This window comes from Drosophila pseudoobscura, chromosome X (genome assembly GCF_009870125.1).
Source record: "Drosophila pseudoobscura strain MV-25-SWS-2005 chromosome X, UCI_Dpse_MV25, whole genome shotgun sequence".
Taxonomy (NCBI): Eukaryota; Metazoa; Arthropoda; class Insecta; order Diptera; family Drosophilidae; genus Drosophila; species Drosophila pseudoobscura.
This window is the reverse complement of record NC_046683.1, coordinates 52,151,083-52,167,028: the sequence shown is the minus strand read 5'-3', so window position 1 is coordinate 52,167,028 and position 15,946 is coordinate 52,151,083. Positions and strand designations below refer to the sequence as shown.

The 15,946-nt window shown below is 46.9% G+C and overlaps 9 protein-coding genes across 9 annotated transcripts; 5 read left to right on the top strand and 4 right to left on the bottom strand.

Annotated features, from left to right (window-relative positions):
• The first annotated feature begins 116 nt into the window (after nucleotides 1-116).
• On the top strand, nucleotides 117-1,421 carry LOC4813480 (uncharacterized). Its single transcript, XM_001353791.4, has 3 exons — nucleotides 117-342; nucleotides 405-603; nucleotides 971-1,421. The coding sequence occupies exons 1-3, from the start codon at nucleotides 215-217 to the stop codon at nucleotides 1,352-1,354; spliced, it is 711 nt and encodes a 236-aa protein (XP_001353827.2). The 5' UTR covers nucleotides 117-214; the 3' UTR covers nucleotides 1,355-1,421.
• A 231-nt stretch (nucleotides 1,422-1,652) lies between these two features.
• Nucleotides 1,653-2,104, top strand: LOC6900711 (larval cuticle protein 65Ag1-like). Its single transcript, XM_002135038.3, has 2 exons — nucleotides 1,653-1,814; nucleotides 1,876-2,104. The coding sequence occupies exons 1-2, from the start codon at nucleotides 1,699-1,701 to the stop codon at nucleotides 2,063-2,065; spliced, it is 306 nt and encodes a 101-aa protein (XP_002135074.2). The 5' UTR covers nucleotides 1,653-1,698; the 3' UTR covers nucleotides 2,066-2,104.
• An 809-nt stretch (nucleotides 2,105-2,913) lies between these two features.
• Nucleotides 2,914-3,365, bottom strand: LOC6900710 (larval cuticle protein 65Ag1-like). The gene is made up of 2 exons (XM_002135037.3): nucleotides 3,199-3,365; nucleotides 2,914-3,137 (listed from the first exon to the last, which is right to left on the bottom strand). Exons 1-2 carry the CDS (start codon nucleotides 3,312-3,314, stop codon nucleotides 2,948-2,950), a joined length of 306 nt encoding a protein of 101 aa, XP_002135073.3. The 5' UTR covers nucleotides 3,315-3,365; the 3' UTR covers nucleotides 2,914-2,947.
• A 484-nt stretch (nucleotides 3,366-3,849) lies between these two features.
• Lcp65Aa lies at nucleotides 3,850-4,257 on the top strand. The gene has a single exon (XM_001353794.4). The coding sequence runs from the start codon at nucleotides 3,880-3,882 to the stop codon at nucleotides 4,186-4,188; it is 309 nt and encodes a 102-aa protein (XP_001353830.1). The 5' UTR covers nucleotides 3,850-3,879; the 3' UTR covers nucleotides 4,189-4,257.
• Acp65Aa (Adult cuticle protein 65Aa) lies at nucleotides 4,243-4,966 on the bottom strand. Its single transcript, XM_001353795.4, has 2 exons — nucleotides 4,868-4,966; nucleotides 4,243-4,799 (listed from the first exon to the last, which is right to left on the bottom strand). The coding sequence occupies exons 1-2, from the start codon at nucleotides 4,874-4,876 to the stop codon at nucleotides 4,497-4,499; spliced, it is 312 nt and encodes a 103-aa protein (XP_001353831.3). The 5' UTR covers nucleotides 4,877-4,966; the 3' UTR covers nucleotides 4,243-4,496.
• A 3,666-nt stretch (nucleotides 4,967-8,632) lies between these two features.
• On the bottom strand, nucleotides 8,633-9,253 carry LOC6900709 (uncharacterized). Its single transcript, XM_002135036.3, has 2 exons — nucleotides 8,898-9,253; nucleotides 8,633-8,828 (listed from the first exon to the last, which is right to left on the bottom strand). Exons 1-2 carry the CDS (start codon nucleotides 9,251-9,253, stop codon nucleotides 8,651-8,653), a joined length of 534 nt encoding a protein of 177 aa, XP_002135072.2. The 3' UTR covers nucleotides 8,633-8,650.
• Nucleotides 9,254-9,767: 514 nt separating this feature from the next.
• Nucleotides 9,768-10,415, bottom strand: Cpr65Ay (Cuticular protein 65Ay). Its single transcript, XM_002135035.3, has 3 exons — nucleotides 10,284-10,415; nucleotides 10,119-10,210; nucleotides 9,768-10,056 (listed from the first exon to the last, which is right to left on the bottom strand). Exons 1-3 carry the CDS (start codon nucleotides 10,290-10,292, stop codon nucleotides 9,828-9,830), a joined length of 330 nt encoding a protein of 109 aa, XP_002135071.2. The 5' UTR covers nucleotides 10,293-10,415; the 3' UTR covers nucleotides 9,768-9,827.
• Nucleotides 10,416-12,093: 1,678 nt separating this feature from the next.
• Cpr65Az (Cuticular protein 65Az) lies at nucleotides 12,094-12,928 on the top strand. Its single transcript, XM_001353790.3, has 2 exons — nucleotides 12,094-12,533; nucleotides 12,590-12,928. Exons 1-2 carry the CDS (start codon nucleotides 12,111-12,113, stop codon nucleotides 12,905-12,907), a joined length of 741 nt encoding a protein of 246 aa, XP_001353826.3. The 5' UTR covers nucleotides 12,094-12,110; the 3' UTR covers nucleotides 12,908-12,928.
• A 1,475-nt stretch (nucleotides 12,929-14,403) lies between these two features.
• On the top strand, nucleotides 14,404-15,946 carry Prdm13 (PR/SET domain 13). Its single transcript, XM_001353789.3, has 2 exons — nucleotides 14,404-14,985; nucleotides 15,070-15,946. Exons 1-2 carry the CDS (start codon nucleotides 14,436-14,438, stop codon nucleotides 15,927-15,929), a joined length of 1,410 nt encoding a protein of 469 aa, XP_001353825.2. The 5' UTR covers nucleotides 14,404-14,435; the 3' UTR covers nucleotides 15,930-15,946.

Genomic DNA, 15,946 nt, shown 5'->3' with positions numbered 1-15,946 from the left:
GCGTTTTTCAAGACAATTTGTTAGCTTTGGTGCTCGGCGTGTAATTAGTCATTTTTATTTTCGACTAACTTTTCTTCAATCGACGGCCTCCGACCCGACTATATAAGCGCCTGGACATGGCCACAGACATCACAAATCAAGTAACATTGACTAGCCGCTCGGTCGCAAGTTCATCACGAATCAAAGCACAATCAGTACTCCAATCCAATCAACCATGAAGTACACGATCGCCCTCGTCTTCGCTGCCCTCCTCGCCGTGGTGCTGGCTGCCCCCGCCCCCGATGCGGATGCTCAGATCCTGCGCCTGGAGTCGGACGTTAGGCCCGAGGGCTACAACTTTGCGTAAGTCATTTAATCGGTTCGGTCGGCTTTGAGGATTACCATTAACAACATCCTTTTGACAGTTTGGAGACCAGCGATGGCAAGAAGCACCAGGAGGAGGGAGAGCTGAAGAACGTCGGCACCGAGCAGGAGGCCATCGTCGTCCGCGGATCGTACTCCTTTGTGGCCGATGACGGTCAGACCTACACCGTCAACTACATCGCCGATGAGAACGGTTTCCAGCCCGAGGGCGCTCATCTGCCCAATGTGCCCATTGGCAACTAAAGTGGAAGCTGGAAGCGCAAACCGAGAGCTGTTCTATCTATAATGGTTTTAAGTTGATTATTAAATAAACGCGGCAAGAAAATCGAGCTGAATCATGCCTCCATTCCACCTGCCTTCCTTCCAGAGATCCCATCTCCATCTCGCATCCCACTGCAGAGGAGTAGATCTGGTTATGTGACAACACAACAATAGTTAGATACGCGCATTCCGATTCATACCGGTATTCCAGTTTGACCGGAAACAATAATGCGATGCGATGCGATGCGCTGCTCATTATCTAAACTGATCTACATACATAAATACTATCTGCCAAATTCTGTGCACCTTTGACTTTTGCATTTCGCGAAGTAAGCGAGTATAAATGCCTCCACCAAACTGCAGTGGAGCATCAGACAGTTGTCAGCATTCTAAGGAACACAACAGCACCTTCAACATGAAATTCGTCATTGTTCTCGCCTTCGCCCTCTTCGCCGTGGCCGCCGCCCGCCCCAGTGATGTGCAGATCGTCCGCCTGGACTCCGATGTGGGAGTTGAGAAGTACAGCTTCGCCCTGGAGACCAGCGATGGCACCAAGAAGCAGGAGGATGGTGTGCTGAAGAACACTGGCCACGAGGATGAGGCCATCGTCGTCCATGGATCTTACTCCTTTGTCGGCGATGATGGTGTCACCTACACCGTCACCTACGTTGCCGATGAGAACGGTTTCCAGCCCTCGGGCGCTCACTTGCCCGTGGCCCCTGCTGCCTAATATGGATTTTTCCACACAAACGATGATGAATGAATAAAGAAAAAATCAATTTGTTTAAAACAAAAAATCCAAAAAGCTTCAATTTTCTTCTCCTACTGTGCCCACGACTTTATCAAATAGCTTTTATGCAGTCGACACACAAACGATAAACAAAAAAGTTACAAATTAGCATCAGCTTTTCTCGTTTCTTCTGCTCTGCATTGCATTTACATATTTTACAATTTGCAAGACATTAAACTAGTTCCAGCTGCCGAACCCCAAGTCAGACTATAAATAGTCATATGACCAAACCAACAGCATTAGTTATCTTTGAAGACTTCAACGATCCACACAATCCTTTCAACATGAAGTTCGTCATCGTCCTCGTTGCCCTTTTCGCCCTGGCCGCTGCCCGTCCCGACCGCGATGCGGAGACCCTCCGTTACGATTCGAATGTCGAACCCGAGAACTACAACTACAAGTAAGTCATATAATAAATTCAAAATACAAGGATCAGCTCCTAACTTCAACTATTTTTACAGTGTGCAGACGAGTGATGGAAAGTCGGTTGCGGAGGAGGGACATGTGGAAGACTTGGGAACTGAACAGGAGGCCATCGTCGTGAAGGGCTCTTACTCCTACATTGGCGACGACGGTGTCACATACTCCGTCAACTACATTGCCGACAAGAACGGATTCCAGCCCCAGGGCGCTCATATTCCTGTTGCCTAAGTTTATGAAATTAAAATAAATCAGGTCATAAGAAAAACATTTCGTGTTATACTTTTCCATTGGATAATTGTTCTATAGTTCCTCCACTTCAGACATATATTAGGTATCCGTAGCGAAAAGAACAAGATGAAACATATTTATGCAAAGTATGTACTTAAAATTTTCAGATATCCAATAATTATACCATGCAACAGCATTTTTACACTTTCAACCCAACTGACTTTTTCTGATAGCTTTAGTTTTTTAAATTTTTGTAACAAGTTAATTTTGTTCTTCTAAGGCAAGGTTTTTGTTTTATAATTTCAAAAAAATTCTATTTATTACGTATTTTTTCTAGAGGTTGTGCTTCTTTTTTCACATAACATAAGTACATCTGGTTTTATTGAAATTTTCAATTTTGAAAAACTGATAGATGCAACTATAAATAGGACCTCAAATTTTTGTAGCTTTAGCTTAGCGTCTAGGAAGTATTAAGCTTTCAAATTAAAAACTGATCTTTTCTTTGCGGCAAAGTTTGTTCTTTTTATCTAGATCTAGATATTTTCTGGATGACTGTCTAATTTAATATTAATTTTGGCTTTTTTTAAGCAAATTTTAATAACAATTCCAGTCAGGAGTGCTTTTTCTTGTTTAGATATAATCTTTATGCCCTGACCCAATTTTTAGGTGATGAGAGAGGAGTAACGTTTTTTGGTAAAGAAAAGAATTTCAAGCAGTAAAATTAAGATCAACGATCGATTGATACTGCTTATAAATATTTCTTTTGAAATATTATATCTGTCTTAAATGCTGAAATGGGAAACTATAGAACAAAAATATCCACTGGAAAAGTATAACACGAAATGTTATTCTTATGACCTGATTTATTTTAATTTCATAAACTTAGGCAACAGGAATATGAGCGCCCTGGGGCTGGAATCCGTTCTTGTCGGCAATGTAGTTGACGGAGTATGTGACACCGTCGTCGCCAATGTAGGAGTAAGAGCCCTTCACGACGATGGCCTCCTGTTCAGTTCCCAAGTCTTCCACATGTCCCTCCTCTGCAACCGACTTTCCATCACTCGTCTGCACACTGTAAAAATAGTTCAAATTAGGAGCTGATCCTTGGATTTTGAATTTATTATATGACTTACTTGTAGTTGTAGTTCTCGGGTTCGACATTCGAATCGTAACGGAGGGTCTCCGCATCGCGGTTGGGACGGGCAGCGGCCAGGGCGAAAAGGGCAACGAGGACGATGACGAACTTCATGTTGAAAGGATTGTGTGGATCGTTGAAGTCTTCAAAGATAACTAATGCTGTTGGTTTGGTCATATGACTATTTATAGTCTGATTTTGAGTTGAGACGTCGAACGTCGGGAACTAGTTTAAAATCAAATGTCGATGAAAGACACACAGCTTGAAATCAATACAAGTTTGGGCCTCTAAACCACATGTATGGAAATTCATTTAAAACATTTTAAAAATAGATGTATACATATCTACATACATATCTGGAAGACATAGAAACTGTTTCTTGTAAATCGTTTTCGCATATCGACCAGGTCCAAGATCTTGGGGAGACTCCTCTTCGAAGAAACCACAATTCTTAACAGACATCCGATAATCTTTTTGGACTGTTTGCTTTTCATTTTCACTGCCCCTCAAGCAGAGATTCAATTAACACTATCCGACCTCAGCTGGAGCCGGTCATATCGGGATGATATGATGATGTCTTCACTCCAAGTGCTAATTGCATTAAGCAATGGTCTTTTTTCCATATAAACGCCATGTCGGGGAGAGACTAGACCAGAGCAGTACCAAGCAAAGCCCAAAGATGAAGTGTGTCTTCCTGATTGCCCTCCTTTCGATTTCCATGTGCTTCGCGGCACCCGCCGATGAGGTGCAGATCGTCAAACAGGAATCGCAGGTCCTGGCCGATGGCTACAACTTTTCCTATGAGACGAGCGATGGCAGCAAGCAGGAGCAGCAGGCCACACTCAAGAAACTTGGCCCCGAAGAGGATGCCCTCCAGGTGTCCGGCTCCTACACCTATGTGGGAGACGATGGCCAGACCTACACCGTGACCTATACCGCCAATGAGAATGGATTCCAGCCTCAGGGCGCACACATTCCCCACGTCTAAACGTTGGCTTATTGTCATATTCCTTGTATTTTGTAAATAAATGTAGATGTGGTGTTTCGAAAATCGAAAGTTCGGCTTTAATGCGAGTAACAAATAAGAAAAAAAACAATGCACGACACTGACTTGACTGACTGATCGACTTACTAACTGAGGAAACTGGCACAGCACAGCACAGCACCTCCCTCATTCTCGTCCTAAGGCTACGGCGTGGTGGTGGCGGAAAGCAGGTGGAAATTGGATACAGGATGCAGAATGCATGATGGGGGATGGTGTATTTACAGGATCATCTTCCAGGGGGAATAATCATCCTATTTGGGTAGGTGAGCACCTTCCGGCTGGAAGCCATTCTCATCGGCCACAAAGTTGATGGTGTATGTCTGACCGTCCGGTGCCACCCAACTGACTGACCCGCGGATGGAGATGGATTCGTTCTCGGTGCCAGCATTGTTGACCGTACCCTCCTCGGAGCGGGTGGTGCCGTCGCTGAGCTTGTAACTGAACTTGTAGCCGCCAATGCCAATGTTTTCCGACTCGTACTCCAGCACCTCCACATCATTCTGGGGACGGGCGGTGGCCAGGGCGATCAGGGCCATAAATCCAACGACTAGCATCTGTGCAAAGGACACCAAAGATCATGTTATCCTCGACAAGGTAACCGTAATCCTCGATTTAACGTTACCAGTTTCATCTTGTTGCGCGATTCTCGAAGCGTTCACCTGCGAATGGACAAACTACCGACTGTCTAATGGTGGCGATGCATTGGGATCCACTGCATTTTATACTGCAGTCGGGCTGCATTTGCAAACGTCATAAATTTGCACAGTTGTGGAAGAAGCTAACAAACGTGGCTCTGGCGGTCGCCGGGTAAGTGTTTTTTACTTATTTTTTTTCAATTTACCAAAGATGCACCAAAGTCGCCAAAGTCGCTGCGACAAGTAACATTTAAAGCGGCTTTGTGCATCGATGTACTCGGCTGAAAGGTATTATAGCCAGCCGCCACCAACAAAGCAACCAACAGTGGCAGCTTTAGAAAATTTGAAAAAGTTCATGCTTGCCAGCCAGCCAGCCAGCCAGCCAGATGAGGCATGGGAAAAGGTTGGGGACAGATGCCATGGGAAGCTAGAACGATGGGAAACCCGAGACCGAGCCAGCACTGTGCCTGCAACAGCAGCCACCCACAACAAAGTTCAAGTACTGTCGAGCTGCAATTTGCAGGGCAGCAAGTTCAAGCCGCGGACATGGGCACTCCACTCCGTCTCTAATCTGGGCCTGAGGATGCGGCTGTGGCAGGTACATACACATATGACTGTGTGTGATGGCCAAAGTACACGGCAGTCGCAGATGGACTGGACAGGCGGCAGTGAAGAAGACGGAGCCCCAGCATGACTTTTGGCATATGCAACGGCCTTTACAGCGTTCGATTGATGTGCTGCTGCTACTGCTGCTGCCTCCATGTGCTTGGTAACAAGCACCAAAATAGTAAAAAAAAAATACGAAAATCCATCGAGTAACCTACAACTACAGCTCGCATGCAATTTAAATCTCTGACTTTTGTGGTGGGTTTTTTTTTTATTTTCTGTCTCCGTTTCTGTTTGCCAATTTATGCCACCTTCGTTGACCGCTACAGGCCGAAGAAGAAGCCTCATCCAAGCCGGTCAGTCGAGTTTTTGTATTGGTCATCTGTCGGACCCTGGCTCGCCATGGTCCTCCTTCTCCGCCATCCTCCTCTCCTCTCATCTCATCTCATCTCCGTGGGCACTCGTGGTCACAATGTCTGAAATTGTGCCAACTGCTTCATCTTATTCCTAAGTATTGGCAGGGTGTTGGACATTTATTTTGGCATTTCCTCAAATGCCGTTTGAAAATACATTTTCTTCTTTGATTTTCTGGCAGCTGCAATTTGGCATTTTGACTTTTTTCCTATAGGTTTGGTTTCCTTCAAAGCTAACCTTATTTTAAGAAGCTGGCAGACAGACAGACCGACGAAGGTGAAAATCGTGCCAAAATTCTGTGGACTTTAAGGAGAACAATAAGTCTTAGAGAAGAATGTCCATATTATTTACGTTTCCAAAAAATATGACCAACCGAAAACGGGCTCTAGGCATCCCCAACCCTTAAATACTGACAGGAGCTTAAGCTTCTGCTATTAAGGTTCGGCCCTTGAAAATAAAGCTGATTCCATTATTTCTTGTGACTGCATAATATTTATTAGTTGATCTTCTTCTGCGGCTTTTGGAGGGCATCTGCAGCGAGCTGCATTTATCATGCTTGATTTGCATAATTAATCTGGCTTTGATTGATCGGTCCGTGTGTGAAACGGTATGTTCGTGAGTGCGGGGGCGTTGTCACAGATACCCGTCCACATATACATATGTACATATGCAGATATACTCTTTTCGTATCAGAAGACGAACAGCGTGAATATATTTCTTCCTTATCGTTTAACTATATATAAATTTATGCAATCATTTACATAACTGTTCTAATCAAGCCTCAATCGACAGGTTTTTCAACATTGAGAACAAGAGGTTCTCTTGTTTGGGCTCCGCTGTCGCTTTCTATACACACAGACACCAAGGTATCGGCCCCAGTCCCAGACATAGCCACAGCCACAGCCACAGGCACAGCCACAGATATAATACATATTTATATGGATGCGTCTTCACATTTACGTCTTCAAGGTCAGCGCCAGATGCTGCTTCTCTGCTCTGTCCGTCTGTCCATCTGTCTGTCAGTCTGTCCGTCTATCAGCTCGACTGTCCGCCTGCCCATTCAGCTGCCGTTTGCTGTTGCCAACTCGCTCGCTCCCAGGCGGCACGTACCACACCACAGAGTGGATCCCAGACCGGCTTTGGCTCGGCACGAGTTCGGCCGCGGAATCGGGTTTCGGGTTTCGTATTTCGGACTCGGATTCGGATTTTCACGTTCAACCCGCCGGCTCGGCCGCCTCTCCGTCCTCTCCTCAAGCTGCCTCTTCAAGTGGGTCTGCAAAATTAGCACTTGCGCGATAATGGCAATGTTTTAATAGCTTGTCTCCCCGTCTCTTTCTATACCGCCCCTGCTCTGCCCCCCTCCCCTGTCCCGCACTCCCGCAATTCTTGAAGTATGTAAATGTCACATTGGTGTTGTTTTTTCATTTCTTTATTATCATTCGAAGCATTCGTTTCGTAATATTTGCATGCCGCAAAAGCAGAAACACAGAAATACTTAATACTTCTGCCTGACACTTGACATTATGAATGGTGCGTATAATTTAATTTTATTGCTGGCTCTGACCATTTTTTCGGTTCTTTATATTTCGGTTGTATTTGATGCATCTTCAGCTGGTCACAATAAATGTTGTTTTTCGGGGTAAAAAAACGCCTACCGAGCGATTGATAGCCGTGAAGTGCAATTTAATTTAAATTTATCTGCACTTTGCCTGCATTTCCACTTACAACATTTATTACTAAATTTTAGTTCATAAAATACGAGTGCTTTGTACACTTAATTGACGATGGAAGCATTTAAAACTAAAAACCTGTTTTCAATTCTTTTTCTTGCTGCAAGTCAAAAGACTTAAGCAAAAAACTTGAATGGCTTTAAGCCCCCCATTGCTTCAATGGCATACTTTCAGGCAGTGGAACTAAAAATTTAAGTATGTGTGAATATTTTGTAGTTCAATTAAAAAATACTAAATAATTAAATACGAAATAAACTTAAAGTCAATGCAATTTTCCCATTAAAAATTTCTGATTAATTGAAATTCCATCATATTTTCTGATAAATGTAAATGGGTTCGCAGCACCCACCCAAATATTCATTAATTTTGTAGGTTTATATGATTTTGCCATCATTTAAAATTAATTTTCAAAGCCTCACAAATGCTCCAGAAGAATTTATAGCTGTTTGTTTTTAGTGAAAGATGTAGTCATTGATTGTTTTCTAGCAACTAATTTGAATTAACCAAAAAAGGTACTGCCCTTGCCATAGGAGTATATATAGTTGTGTCTGGTATAAGCTGTTTCCCCAAAGCATTTAATATAAACGTTATCTCCGTACCCCAGAAAATATCCAACATCTGTTAAGTCTGTTTAATATGGCTATGAAAATTTCGATTTGATTGAACCTGTGACCTGTAGCGAGTCAAAACTCCTATCTATCAAAATTTGCACATTATTTACACACCATTTTATCTGCATCTCCTCGCCTTTTGTTTACATTAACTGAACACATTGCGCAATGCGCAACAAACAAGTTGGCATCAGAAATGCGAATTTTACGAACCATATACATATGTACATACCATATCACTTTTGCTTGATCAATCAATGTTTATTGGCTTTTGCAAAGATTGCACATATGTATGTATACTAATAAATAAACCTAAAGCAGTTGGCACAGTTTTGTCCACTATGGCGGCTAATTCCAAGAGGAAAACTATTTTAAAAAAATGATGTATGGATGGATGGGGAGGGGGTGCTTAACCAGCCAGAGATGCGAGGGATTTGCCAGAGAGCTTGCGCACCTTTAGGCCATTTTCGCGGGAGGGACGATGGTTGCGTGCCAAGTTGTTGGCGTTCTCCAGATCCTTGGCGGCCGAAGTGCCACTTAACACCTTTCCAATCTCATCGCGATGAGCGCCATTGGGTAGGGTGTAACTGAACAAAGAATGGGTTCAAGATTAGTATTCAAAAGGAGAATGTGACCAAAAGCAAACCCAAACTCACCCAAACTCATAACCGTCGGCGAGGGGTATATATTTTAGCTGCTCCACAGTAGTTTCACCGAGCATGATATCCAGCACAGTGCCAGGGGCAAAGGATGCGCTGTTGATGTTGGCGCCTAGTAAAATGCAAGCCAGCAACAGGACCAATCCGTGGACCAACTTGTTGTTGATATTGAGACAATTTCCAGACTCCTGGCCGCTGCTGCAGCTAGTGCCAACAAAAAAAAATATATTCATCATCTTTACGGGTACCGGGTATTGTTCGAAGATATCCACCGAAGAGCAACGCAACCAACGACCAACGCGGCTAGCAGTCAAATGAATCTGCTTCGTCGAGGCCACAGCCAAGAGACTCATCTGCGACCACCTTTAATGACGGGGCCCTCGAGGAACTGCTGAGTAAGCCCACGGTGGTTGCCCAATCCCTTGTCTCTAATTTTGTTTGCATAATAAAACAGAAAAGAGTTCCACACACGCGACCGCAAGCGACTCTCGAAAATGTGCATTACATTTAAAATGCCACAAAATGGAAAACTAATCAAGCAACCACACGAAAAGAAAGTTTTTCTACAGGGAAAACTGACCATTGTATACCCTAAGACCAAAAATGAAATTCAAATCACAAAACCACTTTTTAAATGGGAGGAATGAATCTTAATAGCCTTGAAAATAGACCTTAAATAGGGTCCAAACCAGTTTTTAGCTGTTTGCCAAAGTCTCAATAGCCGCAGATATGGTTAGGGTATCCCTCATTAATATGCTGATGTAGCAATCTCCCTGTCCGTATCCAAAAGATTAACGATCGACGATCAAAAGCTTGTCTTAGCCATGACAGGCACCCGAACGTAGAGAGCTTTGAAGCCACGCTTAATACACAGTTAAAAATTCGGTTTATTTATCATCTATCACAACACAAAAGAAATATTAGTCTTTAGATCTTATCCGATTTGATCTTATGCGCCGTCACATAGGGCTGGAAGCCATTTTTATTAGCCTTGTAGAGCACCTGATACTCGTAGCCATCCGCTGAGATGAAGCTATATCCGCCACGATACTCCACGGGTTTGGGGGTACCCTTCTCCTTCGCGTCCCGATCCGTTTCCGGCCTAACCGTGTAGGTTATGTCCTCGGTCCTCTGATGACCGTTTTCCGTGTGAAAACTTATGAGGATAAAGGGAAAGGATGGACCTTTATTCGTAAGAAGAGAACGCATCGGACTTACTTGAAGTGTAGTGCCTCCTCACGCTCACCCTTCTCTAGAGCCGCTGACGAGACCAAAGCCGACAGCAAAATCACACACAAGATTTGTCTTAACTAAACAACAACAAAAATCAAAAGTTTATCATCGGTAAACGACTAAATAATCAACTTGAATACGAATACCAACCAATTTCATTGCACTTTTATGGGACTGAATAGATTTGGAATATATGTACGAGTAGCTTAGAACTTTTGTGATCGTTGTTGTTCGCTTCGTGTTTTAACTCCAACTGAAGATGAGCAGCGGCCCCTGGGATGAGCACAGCAGCCGAAATAAGTTAAAGAGATACATATGTATAATGAAAACAAATATTATTCTGCGTAGTCGGATTACGTCATTATTTATGGCCCAACTTTTGTTCTAAGCAAGCAGCCAGAGAATCAAGCAAAAGAAAGCCCACACATTGAATCGGCGATACACTTCTGAAGAGATACTTCTCAAGAGATACTTCTGAAGATACTCGTGGTTAATCTAAGGAAAAACCCATGGGCCATGGCCATGTGGCTTATTATTTTAGCATTTGATGGACCTTGGAACAGTTGCAGAGATTCCCGCGCATCAAATTGAGGCTGTCAGCGAGGGCCAGCGGCCAATTTATCAACGGGCTTCATCTAAATGTTTATTTAGAAGAACTTAATCGGCCAACCCTAGCCAAAAACAACACAGCCACAACTTGAATAATGAAATGAAAAAATTGCAATCAGATCGTTTCCGCTCTGTCAGAATTCGCCTTATGAAGAATCGTTCCGTGCTCGATGCCCGGCGAATGCGAATGCGGGCGTGGAATATGCGCAATGGGTGCGTATCGAAGCGTCCGCCGAAGGACCAAGGACCTAGGACCGACTATTGTTGGTTTATGCAGCCGGTGCAGCTCTTCTGGTTCTCCCGGGTGGTGGTTGCTTGGTGGCTACATGGTACGTTCCACATGCCACAGGGCTACGGCTACGAACAGGCCACAGCTGACGCTGCGCTCGGTCCGGACAGGTTCACAAAATCCACACACTCTCGGTCGGTCCATGGGAGCGCGTCAGCTGTGCGCCAGCACATTACAAGTAGGACAAGCTGCAAACGACATTGCCATTAGCCATGCCATTGTATACCATGCCATGGACTATGACTGCAACTATGGTATCTGGGGGAGGGTTCAATATTAGCGGCATCCACGACAGGCACAAGCTGAGCTACCAAATGATAAACACACACAATAGCAGCCACAGCCAAAGCCAAGGGCACAGTGGTGCCAAAGCATTCAAATACATTAGTAAGCCCTGTATAGAGGTTAGTGATGGAGAAACTGTAGCCATTGCCTTTTCAGTTTCCAATATAATGAAAGTGGACCCACTGTCCTCGCTCCAGAAGGAGAACGAGAACTGGCAAAAAGTTAATAGACGATTGACTAAAGCCGACAGCCCTGTCGCTGTTGTCGGGTGTTGTCCCGTGTATCGTGTACCTTGTACCGGGTCCAGGGCTTAGCACCCCCTTGGCAACAGGCAAAGTGCATTAGGCAAAGGATCAGGCGGGGTTGGACCCTGCCCTGCCGAGCCCCGGCCTGCCCTAGACCGGGTTGGTCATGCAGGTGTTGCCTGATCCTGTTGAAAATTGCTTTTGAATTAAAAGTTTTGGCTTGTGGCCGGGCGGGTTTTGTTGTTTTTAGCGATTAGCCAAAAGGGGTTTTTTGATTCAAAGCGATTCCAGGCGATTGAGATTGCACACTCAATTTATTAGCATTTGGCTGGAGGGTAATCTGACGGGGATTTCTCCCAGTGCACTTGCATTGGCCCAGTTTTCAGCTTGCATTTCGATTTCATTGCATTTTTCCCATTACAATCGGAAGCCGTGGCACGTGCCTGACCCACTGAGGGGGGCAACAGGTCGCGGTCAACGCCAGAGTACGAGAGTGGGGTGTATAAAACCCCATGGGTGGATGACCAGCAGCCACAGTTCGCATTGAAGATGAAGCTGTTCACTCTCTTGGTACTCGCTGTTTGCATCGCCTTGGGCTGCGTTTGGGCCCAGCCTGCCGGCTATCCAAGTGCTCGTCCTCCGGCCACCTATCTGCCCGCCAAGCCACCAGCTCCAGCTCCAAAGCCACCGCCGCCGCCCAAAACTAGCTATGGTCCTCCGAAGCCCAATGGAAAGCCAAAGCCACCACCGCCTCCTCCTCGACCCAGCTATGGAGCACCACCGCCTCCAAAGAAGCCACCAGCACCGCCTAAGCCCAGTTATGGACCGCCGCCAGCTCCACCTAACAACGGATATATACCGCCATCAAATGGGAATGGAGGAGGTGGGGGAGGCGGTGGCGGTGGAGGCGGAGGAGAGGATATACCGATCATCAAGCTGGAATCCAAAGTCAACACCGATGGTTCTTATAAGGTAAGTGGACAACCAGTGCTAAGACCAAACCAATCTCCTCTCCGATCTCCCAACAGTACGAATACGAGACCGGGAATGGCATTATAGCCGAGGAAATGGGCTACCTGAAGAATGCTGGCGAGGAGGGGTCCGAGGCGCAGGTGGCCGAGGGCTCGTTCTCCTACACTAGTCCCGAGGGCGATGCCATCTCGCTGACCTACATTGCCGATGAGAACGGGTTCCAGCCGATGGGGGATCATCTGCCCACGCCCCCACCCATTCCCATCGAGATTCAAGAAGCACTAGACCTGCTGGCTGCAGGTGGCGGCTGCCACGGATGCGATGACAACGAGACGGGAGGCGGCAACGACGGTGGGGGCTATGTCTACCGCTAAAGATACGATTAATGGTTCGGATTCGAGTGAAAATTAAAATGTTTTAAATGAAAAACCTCCAGGTGGCGGCCTACTTATTAAGAACAAGCAAACACCAAACCGAAATTGGCCCGGTCCTTGTCCTGGTCCTGGTCCTGGCCTGGTTCTGGCCTGGTACACCTTGCTCAAGGGCTGTTCGGTACTACAAAAAGGGGTCCTTCATTCAGAACTCCTTGCAGCCACTTCTCCAGCCTCAAGCGTCAAGCCAGAACGGCGGCTGTGTGACTGGCAACACATGTTTTTGCCAATCCCTGGCCCTTATCCTGTTGATCGCTCCCCCAGGGGTGGCATGCCGCCGCGATTGTGTCGCAATAATGAAAACATTAGCCTCGTAGCATATTTGTCAGCGGACAGGAGCGGAGTAGTTTTAGATGGGTTGCAGTTTGGGCCCGCCAAGAAATGTGGCACAGTAAATGCTGTAGTAATCAATGAAGCTTCAAATGAGGAATATGAAAAGAGTGTGGATCCAAAACAGACACGCCTGACAGGAGTAAAATGGATTAATCCAAAATTACTATCAAATATTCAGTCCAAAGTATGATGCCTTATATCTAGAGAGTAAAACAATCTCTATATTTTTTGAGAATCGAATCTATTAGTTCCTTCGCTCAATTAATATCACTTTTGGGCGCCACTCTACCCTCATTCCGCACCAGTGTACTGTAGCAACAGCACAATCCGTAGAAATCACGACCCACCCCAAACCGCAAATAGTGAAACGATACACGCCAATATATTAAGGCATTAGCAGGGAATTCGGAATAATGCGGGGTGTGAGTGCAGGGGGGAGCGAAGGGAGCGGTGTGCGTCATAATGAGGGAGGGAGTGGCAAGGACATTGAGTATAGCGAATGCGATTTGTATATGGTGGCATTACAGCAACAACATCCGGGAATATAACAACAAACGATCGTTTAATTTCAATTAAATACATTTTCCTTTGAGGCGCAGCCCAAAAGCCAAAAAATAAAGGACCAACCAAAGACCAAGAGAGAGTGAGGGGGTGTGGCAGGGATGCAAACGGGGAGGGAGGGCAGGAGATTGGCATAGGAATACGCACACTTGCTACAGGCCGCTTAGCTTGGCTTAGTGCTTTGGTGATTTGGGAGGACATGATGTTGCACTTGCCATGCCAAGCCACCACCAGGCAAAGACCTGAAAAAGGGGATGCCCGAAGCGAGCGAGCGAGCAAGGGAGATGAGTTGCTCTGAGAGATGAGGTGGATGAGTGAGTGAGGCGGCTGCAAAGTGCGTAGCTATGTCAGGAGCCGGTGCCAGAGCCCATGCCCGTGCCCGTGCCAGTGCCCGTGCCGGACTCGACTGGGCTGGGAATTCTTGCACTTGACGCCAGCCGTGTTGTGACACTGCAAGGCCGTAACAAATCCAAATAAGGGAGCAGGATGTACGGATGTGCACATGCGGATGCGGATGAGGTATAAATAGCGACCGCTGCTTCCAATTGGAACGCAGAATCGAATTCGAACGCGAACGATGCACACGACCGCTCATCTGGATAGTCTAGAGCTGGAAGAGACGGCAACCGGACAGAAGCGCTCGGCGGCCAGCATGATCTTCCGCATCGAGCAGCTGCTGCCCAGCTCCAGCCTATCGCCGACCACAACCAACACCACATCGCCAGTGACCACGCTGACGCCCACGACGAGTACTCAAAACCCGGTCAAGCGGGTGCGGGGCAATCCACGTCCTGGCGTCTACACCTCGCAGTACTCTCCGAAGGACACCTGCTCGAGTTCCGTGCCCACGCAAGCCCTCCTCAGTTCCACGGCAACACCCACCGACGGCACCCGAGCCTACTGTCAGGTGTCCAACGGGGAACTGATCATGTCCGCCACCTTGTTGCGCCAGATCAAGCTTTCCGAAGATGTCTACAGCTTCAATGCGATCTTCGAGCTGCATGGCGGACAAGTGCGGCTGCGACTTGTGCGGGATGTGGCTCGGGAAGATGAGATTGTGGCCTGGTTCGGAGAAGAGCTGGTGCTGCTCATGGGCATACCCTTCCTCACGCCACTAAACATACAAGGTAAGGATCACACAGCACGACGCAAGGGATTTCTTCTGATCTGATCTTCAACTAATTTGAATTATCTTTTTGTTTCTCTTCCAGGAAACAGTCGCTACACATGTCACCTGTGCCATCTCACCTTTGAGACCCCACATCCCTTGAAGATCCACCTGGCTCTCGGGTGTGGGCGCAGTGCCATGGACATACTCTGGATGCGCTTACACTACGCCCTGAAAGCGGCTGCCCGAAGCCACCAAAGAACTGCCACTCACCTGTCGCCTACTCCAGCGGCTTCCTCCACATCCTCGGCCTCGCCCACCCACTCGCCTCCGCTGCAGATTCCTCCCCGTTTCTCCGCCTTTCGCCCGATCACGGCCATGCAGACACTGAGGCCTCTGGCCACGGCCACCGCGGCGGCTTCTGGCGCGCTTTCCTACTTACCCTCCATATCGATGGCAGCCGCACCCTTGGGAGCGCATCCCATGAATGCGGCAGCGCAGATCGAAGCCATTGTCAGCAACATGGGGGCCTCCAAGCAGGGACACTTGTGCATCTACTGCGGCAAGGTATACTCCCGCAAGTATGGCCTGAAGATCCACATCCGCACCCACACCGGATTCAAGCCGCTCAAGTGCAAGTTCTGCCTGCGCCCCTTCGGCGATCCGAGCAACCTTAACAAGCATGTGCGTCTTCATCTCCAGACCCAGCCCAGTTCAGTGGGTGGAGGAGGAGGAGAGGGCGGCGGTGGCAGCAGCGATGTCGACATCGAAGGCGAATCGGAGGCGGGCTATCAGTGTCGCATCTGCCACAAGTCCCTGGCCCGACGCCGCGATCTTCAGAGGCACATGGAGACACGACATGGTGGCTCCACTATTGTACATGCCACCACCAGCACCACCACACTGACCATGGCCACGGTGAGTGCTTCAAGAGCAGCCACATCCACCTCCAAGTCGAGCTGATTTTATTTTAAAGAACT